At 42.0% G+C, this 24,040-nt stretch overlaps 1 protein-coding gene across 1 annotated transcript in view; it reads right to left on the bottom strand.

Annotated features, from left to right (window-relative positions):
• OXCT1 (3-oxoacid CoA-transferase 1) overlaps positions 1–24,040 on the bottom strand; it is an 81,267-nt gene that overhangs the window by 7,776 nt on the left and 49,451 nt on the right. Inside the window, exons 8-14 of the mRNA XM_054986664.1 lie at positions 23,854–23,961; positions 19,968–20,082; positions 19,769–19,863; positions 19,578–19,626; positions 18,294–18,366; positions 15,945–16,020; positions 4,023–4,112 (exon numbers count right to left, since the gene is read on the bottom strand). Of these exons, the coding sequence (XP_054842639.1) occupies positions 4,023–4,112; positions 15,945–16,020; positions 18,294–18,366; positions 19,578–19,626; positions 19,769–19,863; positions 19,968–20,082; positions 23,854–23,961 (606 nt within the window). The remainder of the gene's footprint in view (positions 1–4,022; positions 4,113–15,944; positions 16,021–18,293; positions 18,367–19,577; positions 19,627–19,768; positions 19,864–19,967; positions 20,083–23,853; positions 23,962–24,040) is intronic.

The raw sequence follows: 24,040 nt of genomic DNA on the forward strand, positions 1-24,040 counted from the left end.
TTAGAATATGTTCCTACAAACAGCAGTTTCTTTGACGGGCTAATCAAAGTCTACTCTCCTCTCCTCGAAGACTGCTTTTCTTGGTTAAAAAAACTCCAAAAGCCTTCATTGGGTAACCACATTTTGTTTTTATTAATTTTTAGGCTTAGCTCTCTTGACCACTCCAGAAAAAACAATTTAACTAGTCAATGATTTATCTAAGAGCGTTTTCATATGTGACACAGGACAGATGCATCTCTCACATTTGTATGTCAAGTATAAGTGCATTAATACAAAAAGGAGAAAAAAATAAAACTACTCTCTCAGCTCATGAAGGTTTTAAATGCACATTAGGAGATCTGATTTTAAGACATGCTCACAATGTGAGAGCCTTGAAACAGCTGTGCCCACCTTTCAAATCTAAAAATGCTATCTATATAGGTGGAAGTGGAATTAATTTATCCCATGCACAGAATTTTACTGTAAGAAATATTAAACATGGATTTAAGTCTGATCCATATCAATTTTGAGATCACGCTCAGCAAGGCTACATTCCAATGTCACGAACAACTGAGATGAAACTTTCATCCGGCACAAATGCAGATTTGTTGTTATACTCACAGACCCCATGTGTGAAACAAGTTTGCTCATGGCCAATTTCAGTGTTTCATGACATTTGAATGCAGCTAGAACCTGGATGCAAAGATCTATGGGCCAATATACAATGCTGATGCATGTTTATAATATCGGAATCCACCTTTTACAGTCTGAACGATTTTGGTAACAACTTTTGCCATTGTGATTTCATTTCCAATTTTTTGTTTGCATTTGTACATTTCAAAAAATTGCTCAATAGAGTGTTGTGAATGTTCTGCAGTGGAGCTGGTTCTTTTAAAATTCTGGTTCCTCACTGAAAGATCAGTGTGTATATTCTCTCGTTCAGTATGCACATTCTCTCATTCTATAAGGAACGATTTCTCAAAGGTTATTTATTTACTTACTTCATTTATACCCCACCATTCTCCCAGATGGGGACTCAAACAGTTTACATCCTTCTCCTCTCCTCCATTTTATCCTCATAACAAACCTGCAAGGTAGTTTAGGTTCAGAGTGTGTGACTGGTCCAAGGTCATCCATGGCCCAAGTTTCCATGGCACAGTGGGGATTCGAACTTGGGTCTCCCAGATCCCAGCCTGACACTCTAACCACTACACCACACTGGCTCTCTTTCCTTTTAGGTGGGTGTTTTTTTGCTGTAAGGAGCAATTGTTTCGTTTTAAATTGTATCCAGTTAAGAGCTACATTTCTTATCAAGGCAGCTGCTTCGCTCAGTGAATCTCACTTATCTTAAGGAAAAATGGTTGGAAGACCAATGACAATATTCCTGTATTAGTTACATTCAAAGACCTTCCAAGTTTCAGTCCCTGGCGCAGTAACGATTTATCTGTGCTATTTTTAAGAAGAGTGTTCATCAACCCATCAGGTATACCTTTAAGGTCACATAATATCTCCTCTGAGCATCCTGCAGAGATTGAAACACACAGGCTTGTGGAGAGAGAGATAGCTTTTAAGACAGATGCCATAACCCCAGGAACTGATGCATTACAGAACGCTGCAGTTAGAGATTATCTCACGGCCACCCATTATTACAGCAGTGGTTAAAACTATCCATCGCCGTATCTACAGAAAATCATCAAAATGGGAATGGAAAGATACGCGAACACCAAGACTTTGCAAACTGTGCAGCAATCTCCCAAAGAGGTGGAAGTGGTTATGTTCTTTACTCTTGCCCCTAACTTCCAATACCTGTGAACGATTTATCTGGGCTGAAGGCCAAAGTCTTATTTACTATTATTTCTAAAATGTACATAGTGTATCCTTAGTCCACAGGGCTCTCGAAGCAACCTATCCCCACTGGTCTGCTGGCTTCCCTGTCTAATCTTTGCCCACTGATACCTGTGGAATATTGCTGATTCCTGGGTTGTGTCTGTGCCAGCACAGAGGGACAAAGATACTCACCTTCCTTATATTAGAATTCTAGAATCATAGGGTTTGAAGGGACCTCCAGGGTCATCTAGTCCAACCCCCTGCACAATGCAGGAAATTCATAACTACCCCCCCTCCACTGCCCCACTGACCCCTGTTCTATGCCCAGAAGATGGCAAAACTCCTCCAGGATCCCTAGCCAAAATGGCCTGTGGAAAATTGCTACCTGACCCCAAGGTGGCGACTGGCATTACCCTGGGCATGTAAGAAGGGCCATGAGAACTAAGCACCGTTGTAACCCATTCCGCCCTCCCCCTCATGATCTGCCCAGGTTCACAGAATCAGCATTGCTGTCAGATGGCCATCTAGCCTCTACTTAAAAACCTCCAAAGAAGGAGAGCCCACCACCTCTTGAGAAAGCCTGTTCCACTGATGGACTGCTCTAACTGTCAGGAAGTTCCTCCTAATGTTTAGCCAAAAACTCTTTTGATTTAATTTCAGCCTATTGGTTCTGGTCCAATCTTCTGGGGCAACAGAAAACCACTCCGTGCCATCAGCAGTCATATTTCCTCCTCAGTGTAAGTTTCGCTACTCTTTGATAAAAGCCTTCAATGACTCTCCCTCACATGAAAAAGGCCCAACTCGAATACTGCATGAAAGTAAATCATATGACTGCCCCACTCAATGGGCATGAACCAGAAAAAAACGAACCATGCAGTTCGTGGTTCGTCACGTTTCATGAACCATGAACTTTCACGAACCTGCCCTGGTTTATGAATTGGTTCGTGAAAATGTCACTTCCAGGCCAGAAAATCACCACTTCTGGGTCAGCAGAAGGTCACTTCTGGGTCAGCAGAAGGTCTGCAGGAAGTCCATCCCATTGCCTAGGAAACTGATTGATCGGTGCCAGGCTATCTGCAGGGATGAACTGAAAAACTAACCAAACGAACCAGCCTAAAGTTCGTGGCGGTTTGTCAGAAATGGGATCTGACGAACCGTTGATTCATGAACCACGAACCAGCCTGGTTCGTCACGAATTTTGGTTCATATTTCGGTTCGTGCCCAGGTCTAGTGCTGAGGTAACTCAGGAAAGTGCTGGAATGCAAACCTGCACATCTCCCAACGCCACTGAAGGCCACTAATTCATAACATGGCCGACACAAAGGTTACTCAGAACTACCTCATGATGGTGGCTGTTCCATCCAAAAAAAAAAAAAACAATTGTGGGTTACCTTGCAGGCCTGCAAGATTTCTCTCCATGTTTCTACCAAACGTAAGTGGCTGGCAGCTCAGAGAAACTAGCCAGAGCCTTGTCACTGAGAGCAGATAAAGGGACAACTAGCCACAAATGCCATTTTTACGTCCAAGGTTTTGGAACACAGCTTAGATGAAGGATGAGAGCTAAAAGGCATTTGTCTGCATTGGGAGAGTTGGCAGTTGTTTAGAATCTCGAGCACGGATATTGTCTGGGGCAGGCACTACTTGCTTACTTCTACGCCTGCTTAATGCTTTCTCGGCCCATGCATTAGTAAATCAGATATTATCAGGAACGCTGAACCGGAAGTGCTTTTTTCTTCAAAGAAAACCGATCTCATAAAAGATGCCCTTCTACCGCTAGGGAAAAGGAGCCAGGAAGCAATATGCAGTTTTACTTATTAATAGCAATACTATCAATTCTAAACACTAACACGAAAGCATGCTTTTCTGTGGACCTTCTGTCACAACTTTTGTGTGTGCTTGGAGCTCTACAGAATATAGAAAGTGACCTGATCTTTCTCTAAAGATTTTGCAGCATTCCAAAAATTAGTAAGGCAGTGATGGGGGTTGAAGGCAGGCAACAGCAAGAAAAGTGATGTTAAAGACAAGAGACTTGGAAGAGGCACAGGGACTGGCTCAACAAAGAGAGGAGGAGACTGTTTGTTCCACAGAGCCGGATAGCACGACAAAAGGCAGACATGGGGAGGGGGAGGAAAAAGCCAAAGGAGACAAGCAGACAAGCTGGAGCAGAAGTAATATTTTCAGTCTCAAGAAATTAGGATGGAAAGACCAAATTTTACCTTTGCTGAGTGCTCCATAGTGACCACCACTTTGGTTCTTGAGCTGGAGACCAAGTCCATCGCACCACCCATTCCTTTCACCATCTTACCCTAAAAACACATTTTTAAACAAACAGATTAAATATATATATGTATATATATATATATATATATATATATATATATATATATATATATATATATATATATATATATGTAAGTACAAATCTCAAGAACAGACTGAAGCGCTTGGCTTTCACATTCTGAAAACAAATCCAGAACCTGTACAAAAAGACAGAATTATGCAAATGCACACCAAATTGGCTTTATCTGAATTACTATTAATACTTTTTCCAACACTAGTGTATCAGAAGTACTTTACATTCTTATCTCAATCATCTTGACATCCATAAGGTAACCTCTCATTCCACATATCTGGGGTAGAGGGAGCTAGGCCGGAAACAAACATTATAGCCATGAAGAGCCAATCATGTTTCTGTTCCAGGTAACATGTGGCATGAAAAATGCACATCATATTGTGTGGGAAGTTTGCTGACCCTGCTGTCCATAAAGCAAGGGAGAGGAAACTTGTCTAATTACTGCTTTAAATTGAAAAAAATCACCTCATACATTAAATATTTCAATTTGCCAACTTCAAGTTGGGAAATTCCTGGAGATTTAGGACTGTACCTGGGTAGGGCAGAATCTGTTGAAGAAGTGCAGGGAGAATGTGATACCATGAAGTCCACCCACTGAAGCTGCCCTGTTTTCCTCTAGGGAAACCGATCCCTGTCATATTCCAGAGATTGATGGTAATTCCAGAACTCCAGCCTCCACCCAGAGGTTGCCAACCCTAATTTGAATCCTAGTCTCCAAGATAAAGGGCCAAGCTACAAGTGACGAATGACACTTGAACGGCAAGTGAACAGACTCACGTGTATTCCTCCCTGTTCACTTGTGCGTACTGATCAAGTGGAGCGCAAGTGAACAGGGAGGAATACACGTGAGTCTGTTCACTTGCCGTTCAAGTGTCATTCTTCACTTGTAGCTTGGCCCAAAGATTCAGTATTGAACAACCGTTCTTTGCTGCTGATCTAAAAATATCAAACAGTGGGACAGCAATAAGTTACTCGACTATCATCATACTAGCTTCTAGCATATTTATTCATCTCCCAGAGTATGGCTATTTTCCACAAGGTTCAGAGATTTTAATGGAACATTCTGTGACACTTGCAACAGAAATAAAACAAGCACCTGGTAAAGTGCAGTAGAAGTGCCAATTCTATACTTATTTACTTACAAAAATATTTACATCCATCCATTTCTCCAGGGGTTGACGATGACTAGCAAATGGCAATGGGCAGACAACAAAGGAGAGATAAAACAGCAGCCATAAAATACAAGCCGCTCCTCAAACCATTTCACATCAGACACATCTCAGGTCTCCTGAACGATTCAGCAGAGCGATGCTCCAGGCTAACTCAAGTAAAGGCCCTCTGAAATGAACAGATCTTCAAGTTCTCCTAGACACTGCAAGTACTGTTTGAGCCTGCTCTTCAAAGCTATTCCACAGAATTAGTCCAATGATCACAACAAGGCTAGAGTAGAAAGAGGAGGAGCGCTGTGAGCAGGTGGCTGCAACAGGCACATAACTGAACATACAGGGAGATACAGTACTTCAAATATATGGTACCCAGGTTGTGATGGCCCTTAAAGGCAAAAAGCAGAGCTTTGAACTGAATCAAGCAACCAATGGAAACTTTTCAGGACAGGTACCGTGTGTCTGAAGAGTCTGGGTCCCCAACAAAAAGCTTGCCGCATTTTGCCTGAACTGAAGCTTTCGAGCCATTTTTTAAAGGCAGCTCCACGCAGAATGTTTTAAAGTAATCCAGCCTACAAACTGCAATATCATGGATCAGCGTAGCAGGTGGTCTAAGAAGGGAGGCGGTTCATGTTCAAGCTGCAACCTGAAGAAGGTGCTCTTAGCAACAGAGCCGACCTGCTTCTCACTAGCAACAGAGCCCTCAAGCTCGCTCCATGATTCGACAAAGACAGACGCAACCAGTTTAGTTCCGTATCTGCTTTAGACTAATTTCATATTCACATTTGCAAACTACGCTTCCTCCCTGATCAGTTCCTTTGGCAATCATTTTAGAAAAGTGTGGCAGGTGGCCCCAAAGATTGGGTTAAAATAGTTTTTTTAAAGCCAGCATAATTTTCTAAAATGTCAATTATAGCAAGACTCTGTTATTAACAGTAACCTGTTTTTTTAAAAAATCAGAAAATATATACATATTAAAATCTCAGTGACAAACAGTACAGACCTAAGCAGAGGAATAGCTTTCTAAATCCATGGGGTTTAGAAAGCTTTAGGATTGCACTGGAAGTAATGGATTGCTATTGTGGACCTTCTGCTGGACACAAGATTACCAGGTCATCTCAGGTGCTAAGAATCCAGGGGATGCAATCCTGTAAAAGCACCAAAATCCCCCATGAGTGATCTTGGACTTCTATTTTATGCCTTTATGTCAAATAATGAATACTTGGACCTTACTAACCGAACAACATGGATGCCTAAAAATATATAACTTGGTTATGAAAGTTCTTGATCCTTAAATTTTCAAGCAATCTATCTTGTTTAGCCTCTTTGCATATTGTTCAGGTGACATATAATAATAGTGTGCTTATATACTGTTATATATACAGCTGGAACAGGAAATGTTGCTTCAGCTCCGGCTGGGTGACTTAAAACTTCCTTGATTAAAAAAGTAACACTTATGAACTAGTATATCCACCCGTAACTATGCTGTTGCGGAGTTCATTCCCTAATGGTTTCAAGCTTATTTGATTTTATGCCTGCTTTGATTTGCAAAGGAACATGTCCTTCCCTGTCCTGCCGCTAGAGCATATACCCAGGGATGACCATATCCCATTGATTTTCAACCATGTTTCTGGGACACCCCCTATATATAAATGGTCATTTAGCACTAAGCACTCCAGCTCCCCCATCTTGGCTTGGAGCTTCTAACATTGGCATATAGACAGTTATATTGCAGTTCCTTCTCCAACAACCCTAGCCTCTCTTAGTGTTTTTGGTTGTTGTGGGTTTTCTGGGCTGTATTGCCGTGGTCTTGGCATTGTAGTTCCTGACGTTTCACCAGCAGCTGTGACTGGCATCTTCAGAGGTGTAGCACCAAAAGACAGAGATCTCTCAGTGTCTTAGTGCTTTTGTTTCTGCACATGACCCTCCTTTGCAATCCTGCCAACGTCTCCTGTGCTCCTCCCCTCAGTGTTTACACCGTCGTCCCTCTGGACAGACTTGTCCCAAGCTGGAGCATCCCCAGGTCCTGATGGCTTTCTCCCTGGGATTAGTTTAAAAGCTGTTCTGCCACCTTTTGGTTCAAATGGAGCCTTTCCTTTTTATACAGGATTGGCATGTCCCAGAAATTTCCCCAGAGCCTCACAAATCTAAACCCTTCCTCCTGTCACTGCTTTCTCTTGCATGTGTTGAGACCCTGAATCTGCCTATCTAGCTGGCCCTGTACATGGAACTGCCAGCACTTGTGAGAATGCTACCTTTGAGGTCCTCCTGGCCTTTAACTTCATGCCCAGTAACCTAACCTTTTCCTCCAGGACTCCAATGTCATCAGCGCTAACATGCCATGACTGGTAACTCCTCCCCTGTGCTATTTATCAATCTATATAGACAGCACATGATGTCCACAACCTTCACATCAGGCAGACAAGTCACCATGCAGTAAAAACACGTCACAGTATCTGCTCTCTATACGCCTAATAAATACCCACTGCCAAAATTACCTCCCTCCAACCTCAGAGAAATATTCCTGGTACGAGACGATATTGCTCCATCATCCTAGGAAGGGGTCCCATCCAAGGAACTATGTCCCACTATACCATGCATTCTGCTTTCCCAACATATGTAAGCATCTAGTCATATGAATTGGTCCTACCGGTCCTATTGTGTGGCAAGTTTGAGAGGCAAGCAGGGTGAGCAAACACTGAGTTTCAGACCCAATGAGTATCAAATGAGAATAGCCCTACCATTTTGGCTCCTCCTTGGCAAGAAGTCTAGACTGGCTGGAAACAGCAAGCTCTGCCTCCAACCTGACCAAGCGAGAGTGCATCACAGAGAATTCTGGAATTTTCTTTCAGTTCAGTCTCTACTTCCCTCCATCCTCCATAGTTTTGCTCCTCTTGACAAGGGTTTTCTTATACCAAGTTACCCAAAGACTCCCAGAAGGCTGGTGCCAGCTCAGAAAATCACCACATCCAGCACTCCTGGAAGCCACTGTGCTGCCCTAAGAACATAGCAAGGGGCGCCTAAATAAAAGCATTTAGAAATGAGGCTGGTAGCTAACCAGACTCGGCTCTGCAATATGTATTGGTACCCAAAGGTGCTAAATGAAATTCTATTTATACCCTCCTTCCATCGAAAGAGCTTGCAGGGCTTAAAAATACCTGCATGAAAACCAGCTTTCAGCAATATGGTACTTTTTTACGGGTTTGGAAACCATTATAATTATCAACAACTAACAGCAAGGAAACTCTGTCTTCCTCCCTGCAAGAATATGTTTCAAATATACGTTTACTGTAAAATTTAACAAGGAACACTATTAATATCCGCCGCCTAGAACAGCACATTACTGCAAGTTCAGCCTGTCCTTTTTCAGTACTGTGTTTTCCATTTTTTTCCCCCAATGGAAAAAAGGTGCATGGCTGGACTAAAGCGAAGATGAATTGGTCTGAAAATATATTTGCTCTGTCATTTTTCCTCTCATTGACTGCATGCCTCAAAAATGGAACAATTACAGAATTACTGTCATCCTTTTGCCAGTTCCGACAGGCAAGATTAGTTTTACCAAAGGGGGAAGAGAGAAGAAGAAGGAAAAGAAAGACCAAAGTTATGCTAGGAAATTGCTAAAATGATATTTTCTCTACAGAGGAATTGCTAAAAGAAGCAATGTAATAGCAGCAGGTTAAAGAGCCTTACCATATATATGATGCACCCTAGTCAATACATGCCAGGTCAAAACATTAATAAGGAGGAGAACCTGTTCCTACTTCCTCGGTGAGACATCTCCCGGCTCTTGGTCATGGCAACTACCATGAGGGTTTTTATTTAAGCAAAGCTGGGCAGGCATGTCCTTCTCATGAATAAACCAGTCCCATGGGTTTTGGGGTTCGTGGAATGGAAGAGGAAGAGAGAATCTGTCTCTGCAGATAACTGCAAAGGGCTGTTAAGGACATTTTGGAAAGAAGGCAAAATACTACTGAACACATCCCATTTAAGTAACATCAACTAGATCTGTGCTGATAATAACCTCAAAGGTTGTACAGTATGTGGTTAAGAATAGGACCATGGAAAGCTCAATTAAATTACTCCTCTGACAGGAAGTTCACTGGCTGAACTCGGGCTGGCCAACTTCTCTCTCAGAGCCATATTCACCTCACAGGATTGATGTGAGGATAAAATTGGGGAGGTGGAAGAGACCACAGCTTGAATCCAGCGCAACTCAAACAGAACTGCTCTGCATTAATCAGAACTACAGGTGGGCACGAATCAAAATATGAACCAAAATTTGTCATGAGCCGGGCCAGTTCGTGGTTCACAAACCAGCGGTTCTTCAGAGCCCATTTCTGATGAACCACCACAAACTTTTAGGCTGGTTTGTTTGGTGCAGTTTTTGGTTCGTCACTGCAGACAGCCCGGCGCCAATCAATCAGTCCCCTAGGCAATGGGGTGGATGGGCTTTCTGCAGCCCCTGAAGTGACCAGTGCAGCCCTGGAAGTGATGTTTTCACAAACCAAATGGACTGGTTTACGAATCGGGGCAAGTACATAAAAGTTAGTGGTTCATGAAACGCGATGAACCACAAACTGCACGGTTCGTTTTTTCCCCGGTTCGTGCCCATCTCTAATCACAACTTTCCCACCACTCTGTAGTCTACTATATTCCCTGAATTTTTCCCCCTTGGGGGCACTGGACCCCCAGGAATACTTGTAGGGATTGAAGTGGAAGTCGGCAGTGTGAGGGGAGGAAGGTGAAATTCATACTCCCTCTCTTCCTTGTAGAAGGGCATATAATGAGCAGAAAAGGAGATTAGAATTCATGCTCATATACACTCCTTTAAGCACCTTAGAGAAAGGGCAAGATGAAGAAATCATTGACAGATAATACGTGTATGTGTTCAGCCTGTGGCCAGAGGCTCCAGTCCAGGAAAACTGTATGGGTAGTTCTTTGTGACCAAAAGAAAATTACTATAAGAACCTTAAAAGACTCATTTGTTCACAACCATGCCTCTCTAATGCTAACTGTGCCCCCAGAGCCCCAAGTTGCAAATTAATTAACGCTTCATTCACAGTGTTACGGTCTTAATGTCTTGGCTGACAGTGACCTCTACAGACAGAAAACAAACCGAAGCATTATTATATCTGACTTTTCTTTTCTTGTGGCTTCAATGAAGATCAGCTGACATAACCAAAAAGCAAGTTTCAGGTGGGCAGCCAAGTTGGTCTGTAGTAGAAAAGCAAGATTCGGGTCCAGCAGCACCATAAAGACCAACTAAAAAGCAAACCACAAGCAGCCAAATGTAGGCGTTTTTAGTTTCTCTTGAAGGTACTTTGGCAAGCCGTGTGCTACATGTTAAAGATATCAATAAGCGCTCCTGTAATTTTAAAGAGCTGAAAAATATTTTAGCATGAAGACTCACAAGGCAGCTTCTAACACAAGGAATAATGATTTCCACAAGAAAACCAGCCAGCAATCAAGCACCCTTAAAGGCAGCAATGGAAGTCAATCATCCCAGGACCCAACATGGGTGTGTGTTAAGCTTGTTTTAAAAAAAAAAGAAAGAAAAGAAAAAAACAAAAGTCAAATTAATCAGACAAATTATGAGGGAGCTTTGAAAAGCATTATAAAAAGTAAAAATGAATTTCTTTCCAGATAAATAGCTACCAGACTCAAACATCTAACAAAAGTCGTTTCTGAAGGGGGGCAAAAGTTAGCAGTAAGTTCATATGCTAACTGCAGAAGTTTCCCCCAAATTTATTCTCTGGGATTCATCCACTGTTATCCCCAGGGTATCTCTGTCACCGGCTCAATGGTTTGTTTGATCTTCCACTGTATTAGCAAGACCAGTATTTATGGTACTAATATTCATAAATACACAGGAGCCTTCATCCATCACTTTTAGTCAGTCCTCCTCTCTCCTAATCCTCCATTCTTAAAGTGTGATATTCAACAGCTCAAAGCTATTTTACCAATATAAAAAGCACCATTAGTCAAAGAGACTACATTCATGCATAATACATTAATGCATAATACAGACTCCCTCCTGCTCTCCCCCTCCCCAAGCTTTTTGACAAAATGCAACAAAATTTGTTGAAAAACATACTTTATGATGCTCTGATTTTAGACAAAGAAATCCCATCACAAAAGAATTGTGGTACTGCTTTTCCTAAAAACAATGTGTCTCACAATCTCCAGTCAAAAAACAAGGTATCCACACTAATTAGAGTCTCAAATACCATTCACAAAAGACTTGCGGTACTGCTTTTCCTAAAAACAATGTGTCTCACAATCTCCAGCCAAAAAACAAGGTATAACCACACTAACTAGCGTCTCAAATACCATTCTGTACATATAGCCAGTCAATGTCAGCTTTTGAAAAGGGATGCGTTAAGATTGTTCTGTTTGTTACATACTTAAAATAAGTATTAATGGTTTCTTGTATTGATACTGACAAACTTGTATCCATCTTTGGTTTTAATTTGAGTATATTGTTGTTTAGTTTGATGATAGCTGTTAATGTTATTAAAATTATTTAAAAAATTAAAAAAAGAAAAAGAAAAGGGATGCATCAGAATAAATTGCACTAAATTGTAGACAGCCATACTGGTCCATGCAAAATGCAAAAACAGTAACAAAAGCTGTATAAATACATTTTACTAGTACCTACCAAACTGACACAAAACATTGTAAGTAAATCAGGGAAACCATTTACGAATAGTATGCATCACACTATAGGACTGTTCTCATTTACTTAGCTTTATTAATACCCTATTTTTCTTCCCAATGGGGACCCAAAGTGGCTTACAACATTCTCCTCCATTTTATCTTGAGTGGGTGACTGTCTCAAGATCACCCGGCAAGTTTCCACAGCAACATGGACATTCGAACCTGGGTCCCCCAGATCCTAGTCCAACACTCTAACCACTACACTACATGTAAATGGCTATATAACCAATCAAAAAGGGGAGAGATCAAGAGGGCACGTAGTGCATCCAATCCCTTGCTAGCAACCTCAGGAGAAGTCAACTGAAACACATCCATGTATTGACTAACAGAATCCAAGGTGAATTCTGGCACAGCACTTCAGTTGAGAATATTTTTTCCATCAATTTCAATGGGATTCAGGCACAGTTAACTCTGGTTGGATTGGAGCAATAATACACAACATAAATAAAACTGTGCTTCTTGTTGAGTCCAAGCACGCACCTGGAAGGAAAAATGTCCGCATCTATCTTCCAAGACGTAGATCCAAGTTAAAAAACACAAAGAAGCAATCCTGTGTTGGTATCAGCTTGGGAGAGAATTACTTGTTTCACTAAAACCACGCACAGATTCTCCCCTGTAGTCATAATTTATCCTCTTTTTTACTTCACAAGCAGATTGTTATCTTAAGCAGAATGAAAAACATGCTCCGTTGAGCACATTCAAGTTTGCTCAAAGAATCTAATCTCACAAGAAAAGCAAAAGGCGCCTAAATATTAGGTATCTCCATCTTTCCTTTGATAAGTCTTGAAAATGAGACAGATTATTTTCAAGGAATCCTAAACTGGTGTCAGGTGAGAAGATGTGTGAACTGCTGGCATGGAATCATCACAAGTTGCAGGCTCACAGCGGGAAATGAATCGACTCTGAACTCCAGAGGCACACAACAATAAAATGAAAATACTTGCAAAAAGGAAAACTGCCAGGTGGGCTTTGAAACTCTTGTTATTACAAATGAGTTTACCTTAGGAAGTTTATTAAATTCCTTCTATCTCTTATATTTTAGGATTTAACCAATTTGGCTACGAACAGCAGGATTTCTCATTGAAAACTCAACTGCCAAGAAACAACGCAAATACGAAACAAAGAAAGCTTTGACTTCTAGCAAGAGATTTCTGTACCAAAAATGAGAAAGTGGGTAGAAACTTTGTACTAGAGAAAACTCTCCAAAATCTGGGGGACAGGAAGGAAAAAAATGCTTCAAGCATGCCAAAAGTTACCAGCTATAAAATAACCAACAGAAGTACAGCAATAACTTTCATTCCGGGTTTGGGACAGCTAGAATTATGGAATCAATTCTATGTTCCATTGTGTATCTGTGGCATGGCTTTCACAACGGCAACTGCGATTACTTGGTGAGAATATTTGTTGGTGTGGGTTAACAGCACCCCATTTTGCTCAGATGAGATGGCATAAATTGAAGCTGAATTTTTTATTTTTATTTTTTAAAATATCAATTACAATACAAATAAACAAAACTGAAATAATCTTGGGGTATAGTATGCAACTGGCCCGTGTCAATGAAATATTTGTGCATACCAAAGGAGCCATATTGAAAGCCTGTATGAAGATTGCAGTGGTTTTCTGAAGCCTCAAGCAGAGGAAGGGTTTTTCCTAAGAGCTGCTACCCAATATCCTTGGAGGGATATGCAGGGAACTTCTGCATGCAAAGCACATATTCTATCAGAGTATCAAGGAGGGCCAACAATGAGCCTGCACCTCAGAGAACACTTTGAGACAACTAGGACTGAAACCATTTGACTCAGAGAGACTTATTTCTGAATAAATATCCATAAGCTCCATCAGTATGACTACGGCAGCTAACAGTGTTTGCACTGCAGTGACCCCCCACGGCTCTGAAATTCCACCCAACTTGCATAAAAGGACAGGCTGAAACCTTCCGGTATGCTATTAAATGGGCTGTGAAGGTACAACTCCTGTTAAAGATGTTTTAGGAAAGCTGATACTGGCTGCACATTTTGTTAAACATGTTTGTTTCTCTGGATTGTTTTATTACTGCAATTACTTGGTTTACATTATTAGGGTACTTTTTGTATTTTACTTTCACTTAGCTACCTCAAGCCCATGAGCAAATTGCGTTATAAATATGTAAAAGAAAAGAAAATTACAAAAGCCTGAGGGGGAAAGAGGATAAAATGACTGACTGGTTGAGTCGCTCAGAATCCAGTCTACAGTCTCTGCTTCTAGCTCCCACAGTGTTACATGGGCACAGGAGAGGATACAAGGAAGTTCATACCAGCAGCCTTATCCATGCCACGCTTGAAGAATTATCAAATATAGAAAGGTCACAAATAAGATCAGCAACAAAAGGCTCCAGCTGAAAATCACAGGACAATTACTGGGATGTCATCTTTCCAGATTCCACCCAGTTCAATGACTGAAGTGGAGCTTTTCACAGATAATTACCAGGCACAATAAACTCACCTTCCTAACCCCTACCTTTAATTGCACCTTGGAATGCAGACACTGTTTGGACTACTTTGGATCCCCTGCCTTGCAGCTTCTCAGAAACATCTGAGAAAGTCAGCAGGAAATGCAACACTCTCCTTCCTCCCTCACCTCCCTCACATTTACTTCCTTGTTTCCAATCCTCGATTCCTGGCTTCAAGCTGTTCTCCATGAGTTCTTAGTCCAAGTTCTACATTCCTTCCCTTGGTATTCTAGGACTTGAATTTGCTGAATAGTTTTGTAAAAAGACTAAGGGGGAATAGAGACATAGTAGAAGAGCACTTGGAGCATGTTCCTTACTCAAACTTTGGCCGTTTCCACACGCTGTTAAAGAGACGGCCCACTCACAGAACTCTGGCGGTTTTCTTTCACTCACTCCATACGTCTCCAGTTTCAAAGCGGAAGCAGGCAGTTTGGCTTCCGTTTGTTCAGCGACTTTTCTGAGAACGGGATTATACACTCTTTCCTGTGCCAGCTAAAAGATGCCGAAAAAACCAAAAGTCAAACTGCCTGCTTCCGTTTTAAAATTGGAGACGTAAGGAGTGAGTGCAAAAAAACCATCAGAGTTCCACACGCTGTCTCTTTAACAGCATGTGGAAACGGCCTTTGTCATCTGTATTGTGACTCCAGGAAGAAGCAGACATGTATACTAACTGATCGAATGCTGGATCTGATACAAGTTTCCTTTCCACCATGTTTCAGGCGAGCTGTTTCCCATTTATAATGCATGCATTTATCTGCTAATTGTTACCTTTGAAAAAGGAGGGATTTCTAGAAGTACATAGATCCAGAGGAGTTAGCTGTGTTAGTCTGTAGTAGCAAAATCAAAAAGAGTCCAGTAGCACCTTTAAGACTAACCAATTTTATTTTATTGTAGCATGGCTGTGAAGTGTAGGATAACACCATGGGATGGTTAAACAATCACCAATATATTTTGCAAGTACTTAATGCTATGAGGATGCTTTCAGGGCAGCCCCCTCTGCTCTATTTCTTGCCTTCTCCCTAAGATCAGCTTCTGTCAAGTTTCCTACAATCCAGGCTACTGGGCTCTATTCTCTGTTAAAATTCAGCAAGTCTTCCATAACCATATCATTTCTCCTGAAAAGAGCATAATTTCTTCCTCCCACAATATACTCTTGCATAGACCTACCAAAGTCAACAAGCCACTTCTGTAGCTTTAAGTATTCAAGTTGTTTTCTTCAACAAGAATTTGGCGGAATATTTGTTTTTTAAAAACCCAGAAAGGTCATTTGGCTGCTCACAGTTACGAAGCTCTTCTCAAATGTATTGGTGGCAGCAAATATTTTAGTAAAGTGCATTTTGCAAATATATTTTATACTTTGCTAAATTAAATGTTATGATAAAAAGAGAAACACATTCGGCCCTCTCAATCTACTTACAGGAATCATCCAGTTAGCTAGATCACCGTATTTGGACACCTGCATTGCTCCAAGCATAGTCATATTGACATGTCCTCTGTGAATCAAAAAAACAAGGAAATTAGCAGACATTTGTGATCGGCATCAGGAATTCTGGCATGCTTTTAATTATTTATATCTACAGGCTCTCTAAATAGCAAAGAACATTATTTTCAAATCTAGCAGGATATACAGGTGACCTCCGGTGCCGGTCCTATGGAGAGTTATACCTTCAAAGTTCATTGATGTCAACAGGCTTAGAAGGGTGTGACTCTGCTTAAGATGGCACTGCAAAGCTACATCACTAAGAACATTTATTAGGAAGTAAGTCCCATGGAGAAAAATGGGTCTAACTTCCAAAGACACATGCTTCGGTTTGTGCTAATGCACACGTGCTTCCAATAGGTTCCTTTCAATTCAGTGGCTTGGCTTGGTTATCTGAGGATCAAATCAGACATTCTAAGAGACACGAAGCTCTGGGCCGTTCTGCATCTCTTTACTCTTCCTTGAAATGCTCAATGCTCACCAGTATCTGCTATGCATCTCCCCTGTCAGCCACTAACCGGAGGTAGGGCAATGCAAGGACCGCATGTTAAAAATGAGAAAGCGCAAAGACAACACAGACCAGCAGCATCTCTGTGACTTGTAATGTCACAGCTGGCAGGACTCTAATCTGGAGAACCAGGTTGGATTCTCCATTCCTCCACTTGAAGCTGGGTGACCTTGGCTCAATCACAGCTTCTCGGAGCTCTCTCAGCCCCACCCACCTCACAGGGTGATTACTGTGGGGATTATAACATACTTTGTAAACCACTCTGAGTTGGTGTTAAGTTGCCCTAAGAGCAGTATATAAATTGAATGTTGCTGTTGTTATTGTTGTTATTGTTATTATTATTAGTTTGATCCCGTTTTATTCTCAGAAGGTGTCTGCATTTTACAAGCATTAGCTTAACCTCCGTTGTATTTATAAGATTAAACCCAGCAGCATTCAGACGTGTTGCTTACTCGTGAGTTTATCTTTCTGCTGTTCCCCTCCTGCAGTGTGACGACCTGATGCAAAGCTGCACGGGGCTCCAATGTAATCTGGAGCTCCAGCCCAATCAGGGCTTCCTGATACACATCAGGTCAGACATACCACACAAATACACGCGAAGCTGCCCTTGACACTCCCCAAGTGGTGGAGGATGTTAAGTGTTTGCAAAACTAATTTTGAAAATCAGATCAAAAAAGATTTCTGCAGCTGGGGGATGGGGTGGGGCAGATTTCATATGGTTAATGTACTTCCTGCAATGAGTAACTCATTGCTCAATGTGAGGGTATGACATTAGAGGTTAACATTAACCTTTTTTCCACAGATAGCTTCAGGTGGGTAGTCAGGTTGGTCGGCAGTTGAAGAGCAAGATTCAGGTCCAATCTAGGCCAACTCGATTTCCAAGGTATGAGCTTTCATGAGTCAAAGCTTTCATTCTTAAAAGCTCCTATCTTGGAAATTTATCTTTTAATATTTTTTATTTTTAAAAAAAACACAAAGTGATAGTATGGGGGTACAATCGTGCCATTACTGCATATTCAGAAAGTTTATTTTCCCATTCTTCTAAGCTGGGACAAATATCTGATTCCCCTTTTGCTGCATAAATAATTCTAGCCACTGTCACCATATATTCAAATATCTCTTCCAAGACTGTTGGTAATTTATTAAGCAAGATTCCTAATAGATAGCTTGGAAATTTAGTTGTTCTTTAAGGTGCTATTGGACCCAGAGCTTCCTTTTCCCCATGGCATTTTCCCAATTGTAGTGGGGGAGGGGCATATTACCCTAACCTCTTCCCTCCCTACAAAGCTAATGAATACTCATGAAGCTGCCTTATACAGAATCAGACCATTGGACCATCAAGGTCAGTACTGTCTACTCAGACTGACAACAGCTTTCCAGGATTTCAGGTCTTTCACATCTCCAGGAGGTAGGAACCTGTCTCGTTTAACTGGAAGTGACGGGGTTCAAACCTGGGACCTTCCATACGCAAAAGCTCTACTGCTGAGCCTGGGCCACTCCCAAATCAGCTTGGGATCGCAGGGGCAGGGAGAGGAATTCAGTGGAAGGAATCCAATTCAGCTCTTCCTCCTCCCATACCTGCCTCAAAGAAAGTGTTTTGGAACAAAACTGTTGGGAGATGTCCCATGTAATAAAGTTTGTCCCTTAATAGCCTAAATTGTTCATATAAAGCCAGGGATTACAGAAAACAGTGACAATTGTTAGATCCAGTGAGCTGACATTTGAGAGCAGACTTCTGGCTCTTAACATCGGGCAAAATTAAAACACTTGTTACGCACCCTCTAATCATAGCAAAAGATTCATCACTAGAAAAGTAGGAAGCTCCTGGAAGAACAGTGACTGTCTCTTTTCCTGTAAAAGAAAGAGAATGCTACATTTATTATGGCCAAGTGGGGAAACCCCTTTGTCTATTGAATCAACTGAAAAGCTTTGTAGAACTCCATCCTTTATTCAGAAGGAAGAGACAATGCTAATATACAAACATTTCTCTTGCAAATACTGTCCCACCAACTTTTAAGGGAACTATACCAGAGAAAAGAGATAAGGGACTCTCCCCTTGATAGTAACTCAGGCTGCATTCAGATGTCACTTCAATAGACATGAAGCTAGGATGCGCATGAAACTCACTGCCAGGTTCACATGCATCCCCCCCTCCTTCCTTTCTCATGACAAATAAATGCAGTTAGGGTGCCCCCAACCTTGCAAAACAAGCAAACAAACCAGGATTTATGGAGGAAAAATGAAGGTTGCATTTACATACTATGGATATGGTATAGCAATCACTCACAAGTGGATTTTCCCATGTAGACAAATAATGACTGACATAATACAACAAAAGTGCAACATCACCAATGATGTATGGATGCAGCTGAACTCTGGCTAACCCACGCTGCTGCATTCATACATCATGAGTAACCAGAATTCGTACTAACCAACAGAGGAAGAAGGGAGACATGTGCATGAACTCAGTAAAAAGCTAGACTTGTGTACATCTCAGCTTAAGACAACTGAGAGGAATGTCTGAATGCACCCTCAGAGAAAAATGACAGATAGCATGCCTTCAGCTGCAGATTTTTAAAGTGCAGCATAGAAATAACGTTTTTGTAACAGCCAGTAGTTTGTAATGGACAGCATATTGGACTTCAGCTACAGAGGTCAGAATACAAGTCTGTGCTTAGACACGAGAGCCAGTGTGGTGTAGTGGTTAGACTGTCAGACTAGGATCTGGGAGACCCAGGTTCAAATCCCCACTCTGCCATGGAAGCTTGCTGGGTGACCTTGGGCCAGTCATACACTCTCAACCTAACCTACCTCACAGGGTGATTGTGAGGATAAAATAGTGGAGAGAACGATATAAATCACTTTGGAGTCCCCCCTGGGGAGAAAGGAAGGGCATAACTGAAGCAAATAAATAAATAAAGTTCATTGGAAGTCCTTGGACAAAATCCTCTCAGTCTAACTTACCTCACAGAGTATTACGAGGGAAAAATGGAAAAGTACGTAGAGCGTTATAAGTTTTATGGAAATAGGACAGAATATAAATGGTACTGATAGAGGTGTACCTGCATTGATAAGATCAGGATCAACTTCATCTTGAAGCGGATAAGGCCCCTAGTTTTAAAACAAAAACAAAACATACATGTTCTTATAACTACTTTCCAATCAAATATTTTTAGGGCAGCTCTCACAAATGCTCCATCTTCCCCTCTTTTTTTTCATGGGTTCCGTCACCACTTCCAGGTTTTGCGCTTACCAAACCAAGTACTCCATTTTCACTCTGCAGATGAACCGTTATGTCCGGACTGATGAAGTTGCTAGCAAGCAGTGGGATGCCAATGCCCAGGTTAGCTGAAACAAATTAGTCAAGGTCCAACTCGAAGAAGGATCCCCCGACTCTTCTCATTTATGTCTTCCAAAAACAGCTCAAACATTCAACCACGGAGAAAGGATACCGTACATGCCATCCTCAAATTCCAGAGCTGCTCGCCTGATGATCCTCTCTCTGACACTGTCTCCCGGTTTCTTTTGTTTGCTTTGGGAGTCATCGGTTTTTCGAAGTGACAGTCGCTAGCGAGTAAACAGAGCCAAAGTGGAGGTTTTAATGACAGGTATCTTTCATACCACTTACATGAGCTGCTATTACAGACAAGGCAGGATCCTCAGGTATTTTAAAGGAATGTTTTAACAACAACAATAAATGGTTAAACTATTTATAACAGCACGTGAGCATTCCACATACTTCATATACACGCCTTGCAATTCTTTAAAAAAACACCTTGTAAGGTAGGCCGTTCTCCTCCCCATACTGTAGCTGGAGAACTCAAGCAGAGAGAACAGCGGTTTGCCTAAGATCGTTTAGTGCAAGAGTTAGCAACATTTTATAATTAAAGAGCCAAAACTACACCAGATGAGTTTTAAAGGGCATTAGACAGATTCAAGGTTCATCAATGGCTACAAACCACAGTGACTAAAAAGAACTTCCATATTCAGGGGCAGTAAAACTTTGAGCACCAGTGCTAAGAGGCAGCATCAGGAACGGTCAAGGGGTTTTTAATGATGTTCTGACGGAATTTTCGATTGCCCTATCAGGGTATTCTTGAGAAGCTGCACAACCACCAAGACCGTGGATGAGAAGCAACCAAGTGTTGCTCCAGATTGCCATCTGCCGGTATGGCTTTGCGCAGCTTCTGAACCAGAAACCCGTACCTCATTGTCTGCCAAGCAGTTGCCCAGGAAACCTTCCTGAATTCAACGCTGGAAGTGAAACAATGGATGGTAATAGCACCAGAAAGGTAAGTGCTCTTAAAGGTTCATGGTTACAGTGAACAGAGGGGGGGGGGGGTGGAACTAATCCTATTCAGAACAGACACTTTAAAAAAAGCATCAGTACCACGGCCAAATTTGCTCTTCCAATAGACAGTTCCTCAGCAAGAACACACCAGTATGGACCTGCAGGAAGAACGATGCAAGCTGCCAATGTGCTGCAGCTCTCAAGGACTTGGTTTGGGAAAGTAATGGAAGTTGCAAATTGATCCGATCAGCAACACAAATCGTTTTGATTACAGCCAATACAGAAACGCTGGGTTTCAGTTGACACTGCACAGAGCTCGCGCACTTTTAAAACTCCATCAGGATATTTTCCCCATATCGGTTGAATATTACAATGCTGTATTTGAATCCAAGATCTGTGGCTTTTATTTAGCTCGACGGATTTCCAACAGAGTTTGGAGAGGAAAATTAAGCTTCTTCCCATCCCACTCCAGTCATACAACAATGCTGAACGCAGAAGCCAAAAGCACTCCTATCAGCTTATTAGAATCCATTAATGTCCATGGAGGAGGCTGTGACTTGCAGCTAGATCTGAGCTCCTGTTCCTCTTGCCTTACTTAATTTTTATTAAGTAACTTCAGAAATCAGACAGAATTTAGCTTTCTCTTCAGTCTGTCTACTCCCTTTCCCCCAAGCCATGTGCAGGACTGTAACTGTGACTCCTCTAATAGAGTAAGAGCAATCTACCTTATTTTTCCCAAGCACTCCCTAAATTGACTTTATACTGCAATCCTTGCCCATCACTCTAATGGAAACTGCATTATATCCCATACAATTTACGCTTGAAAATGCAGCTTCTCCCAAGGCAGAGGCTGCATTTATAAGCTCTCTCCATGACACTAAATAGAGAGGCTTGCAGTTTTCCCTTGCTGTTCACTATCTGACAGGCTGATCCCTGGCAGGATTACAAAACTCAGCAGACCAGATTAATCCCTGCTGTATCTTTGGTCTAGACTACATAAAACCCTTGGGGGTGGGGGTGGGGTGGGGAATGAGACTGCAAAACACGTACACAGAAGCAGGGCCGGAAGAATAAGAGAATGGAGAACATGGCTGCATAATGAAGATGAGTTCCTGAGGACTTAGATCAACCCATCCTGATCAGAAGTAATGGCAATACTTGAATACTAACAGTAAATAAGAATAGTAAATTATTTTAGCAGACTTGAAAAGGCAATAGAATTACCAAACATACCAAAGAAGTACCCACTGGCTAAAACTCCTTAAGCTGAGTTATCATAGGCTGTGGTCTTCAAGCTTGAAGACCTTTCGACTATCAGGGAACACTTTTCCCTATAAGCATGACAGCTGTAGAACCTCTGCCTGCCACGGAACTCTGTACTCTGCAGAGAATTCTGGGGCATGTTTTAGGGGACATACTCAGCTGATGCAAGATGATGACAACAACAACAACAACAACATTCGATTTATATTCCGCCCTTCAGGACAACTTAATGCCCACTCAGAGCAGTTTACAAAGTATGTTATTATCCCCACAACAAAACACCTTGTGAGGTGGGTGGGGCTGAGAGAGCTCCAGAGAGCCGTGACTGACTCAAGGTCATCCAGCTGGCTTCAAGCAGAGGAGTGGGGAATCAAACCCGGATCTCCAGATTAGAGTCCTGTGCTCTTAACCACTACACCAAACTGGCTCTCTAGCAAGGTCTTCCCCCTACCACCTCCCAAGCTCAAAGTGTGCTCTGGAATACAACTAGTACTTTCCTGACAGCTAGATTCCTTCATCAGGTGTGGCTGCCATATCTCCAGATGAGGCTTCAAAGGGATGAATGGGATAATCATGGATTTCCTCATATCCAACAAAAGCTTCTATAGCCCTCTCACAAATTCCAAGTTTCTGTTTATATGTTCAGGGCTGGTATGTGCACATGGAAAAGTGCACATGGAAAGTGCACCAAGTTCTCCTGAGCAATGCTTCATTCCAACAGTCACCTCTGACCTCCAGAAAACTCATCCCTGGGGCTGTAGGACCCATGCAGAGAAACAGTCATGCAGTGAGGAGTGAAATTGTCCTCTCTTCTCTCTTTCATTAGTGTGCCTGCACTTGCAGAAATCACAGGAGCAATTCAATCCCTTCCTTCTTCCCTGCCTGCAACACCCGGACTCAGTGGGGCAGGAAGGGTTACATCAGGGCCTAGTTCTCGTGGCCCCTTCTTACACGCCCAGGGTAATGCTGATCGCCTCTTTGGGGTCAGGAAGCAATTTTCCCCAAGCCAGTTCGGCTAGAGATCTTCGAGTTGTTTTGCCCTCTTTTGGACATTGAGCAGCGATCACTGGGGGTGTGGGGGGAAGTAGTTGTGAATTTCCTGCATTGTACAGGGGGTTGGACTAGATGACCCTGGAAGTCCCTTCCAACTCTATGATTCTATTCCTTTGTGTGGTTCTTTTGGGACTCAAATGGGTTTGCCAGTTCAAAGAGGAAGGTGGGAAAACTAGCACTGCATACACATATAATTTGAAAGAGGTCAGGGTATGTAAATGGTCAGAAATTCCTAAGTGGAATAAAAGTAAGTATTACAGTTCAGAAAACATTTGCCCACTTATAACAAAGACCTTTTTTGAATAAGCTTTCTTCAGAACTCTTTTAATCACTCTTAAACAAGGTGGCCTAGGAAACGGGAATGATGGCAAAACGAGAAGGTTTCTTGTAAAGGGGTCAGGGCATAGGATGAGAAGAAGAACTAAGGCCTCTGATGTGGCCAAGAGGGGGCCCTTTGGGAAAGAAGGAGAGGTCACAACTTAGCTCACACCTGTCTACTGAGAAGATAGCTAGTCTAGTGTGACAGAGTACTTGACTAGGATTCAAGGCTACCCACGCTGCTCTGAATCTCCTGGATAACCTGGGCCAATCTCCATCTCTCAGCCTACTGAAGTCCAGGGTTGAGAGGGCAGCCAATTCTCACTTGAGTGTTCATTTTTGACATTGTGGAAGATGGCTGGATAATTCTGAAACTTGGTAGGCTGGCACTTTACCGAAATGTTGAACCCTACCTCAATTCTTTTTTCATATTTTTCCCCTTTAATGAGGCGATGAACGTAGATCTTGGGGACATGAATATCTTCTGCGGCGAATGATCCTATATCAACCATTTCTTCCACCTGGTAAAGGAGGGGAGACAAAATCAGTGTGTGTTCTCTCTTTGAGTTATACAAGATTAGAAGACTGCAATGCACCAGC

This window comes from Eublepharis macularius, chromosome 8 (assembly GCF_028583425.1).
Source record: "Eublepharis macularius isolate TG4126 chromosome 8, MPM_Emac_v1.0, whole genome shotgun sequence".
NCBI classification, from domain to species: Eukaryota; Metazoa; Chordata; class Lepidosauria; order Squamata; family Eublepharidae; genus Eublepharis; species Eublepharis macularius.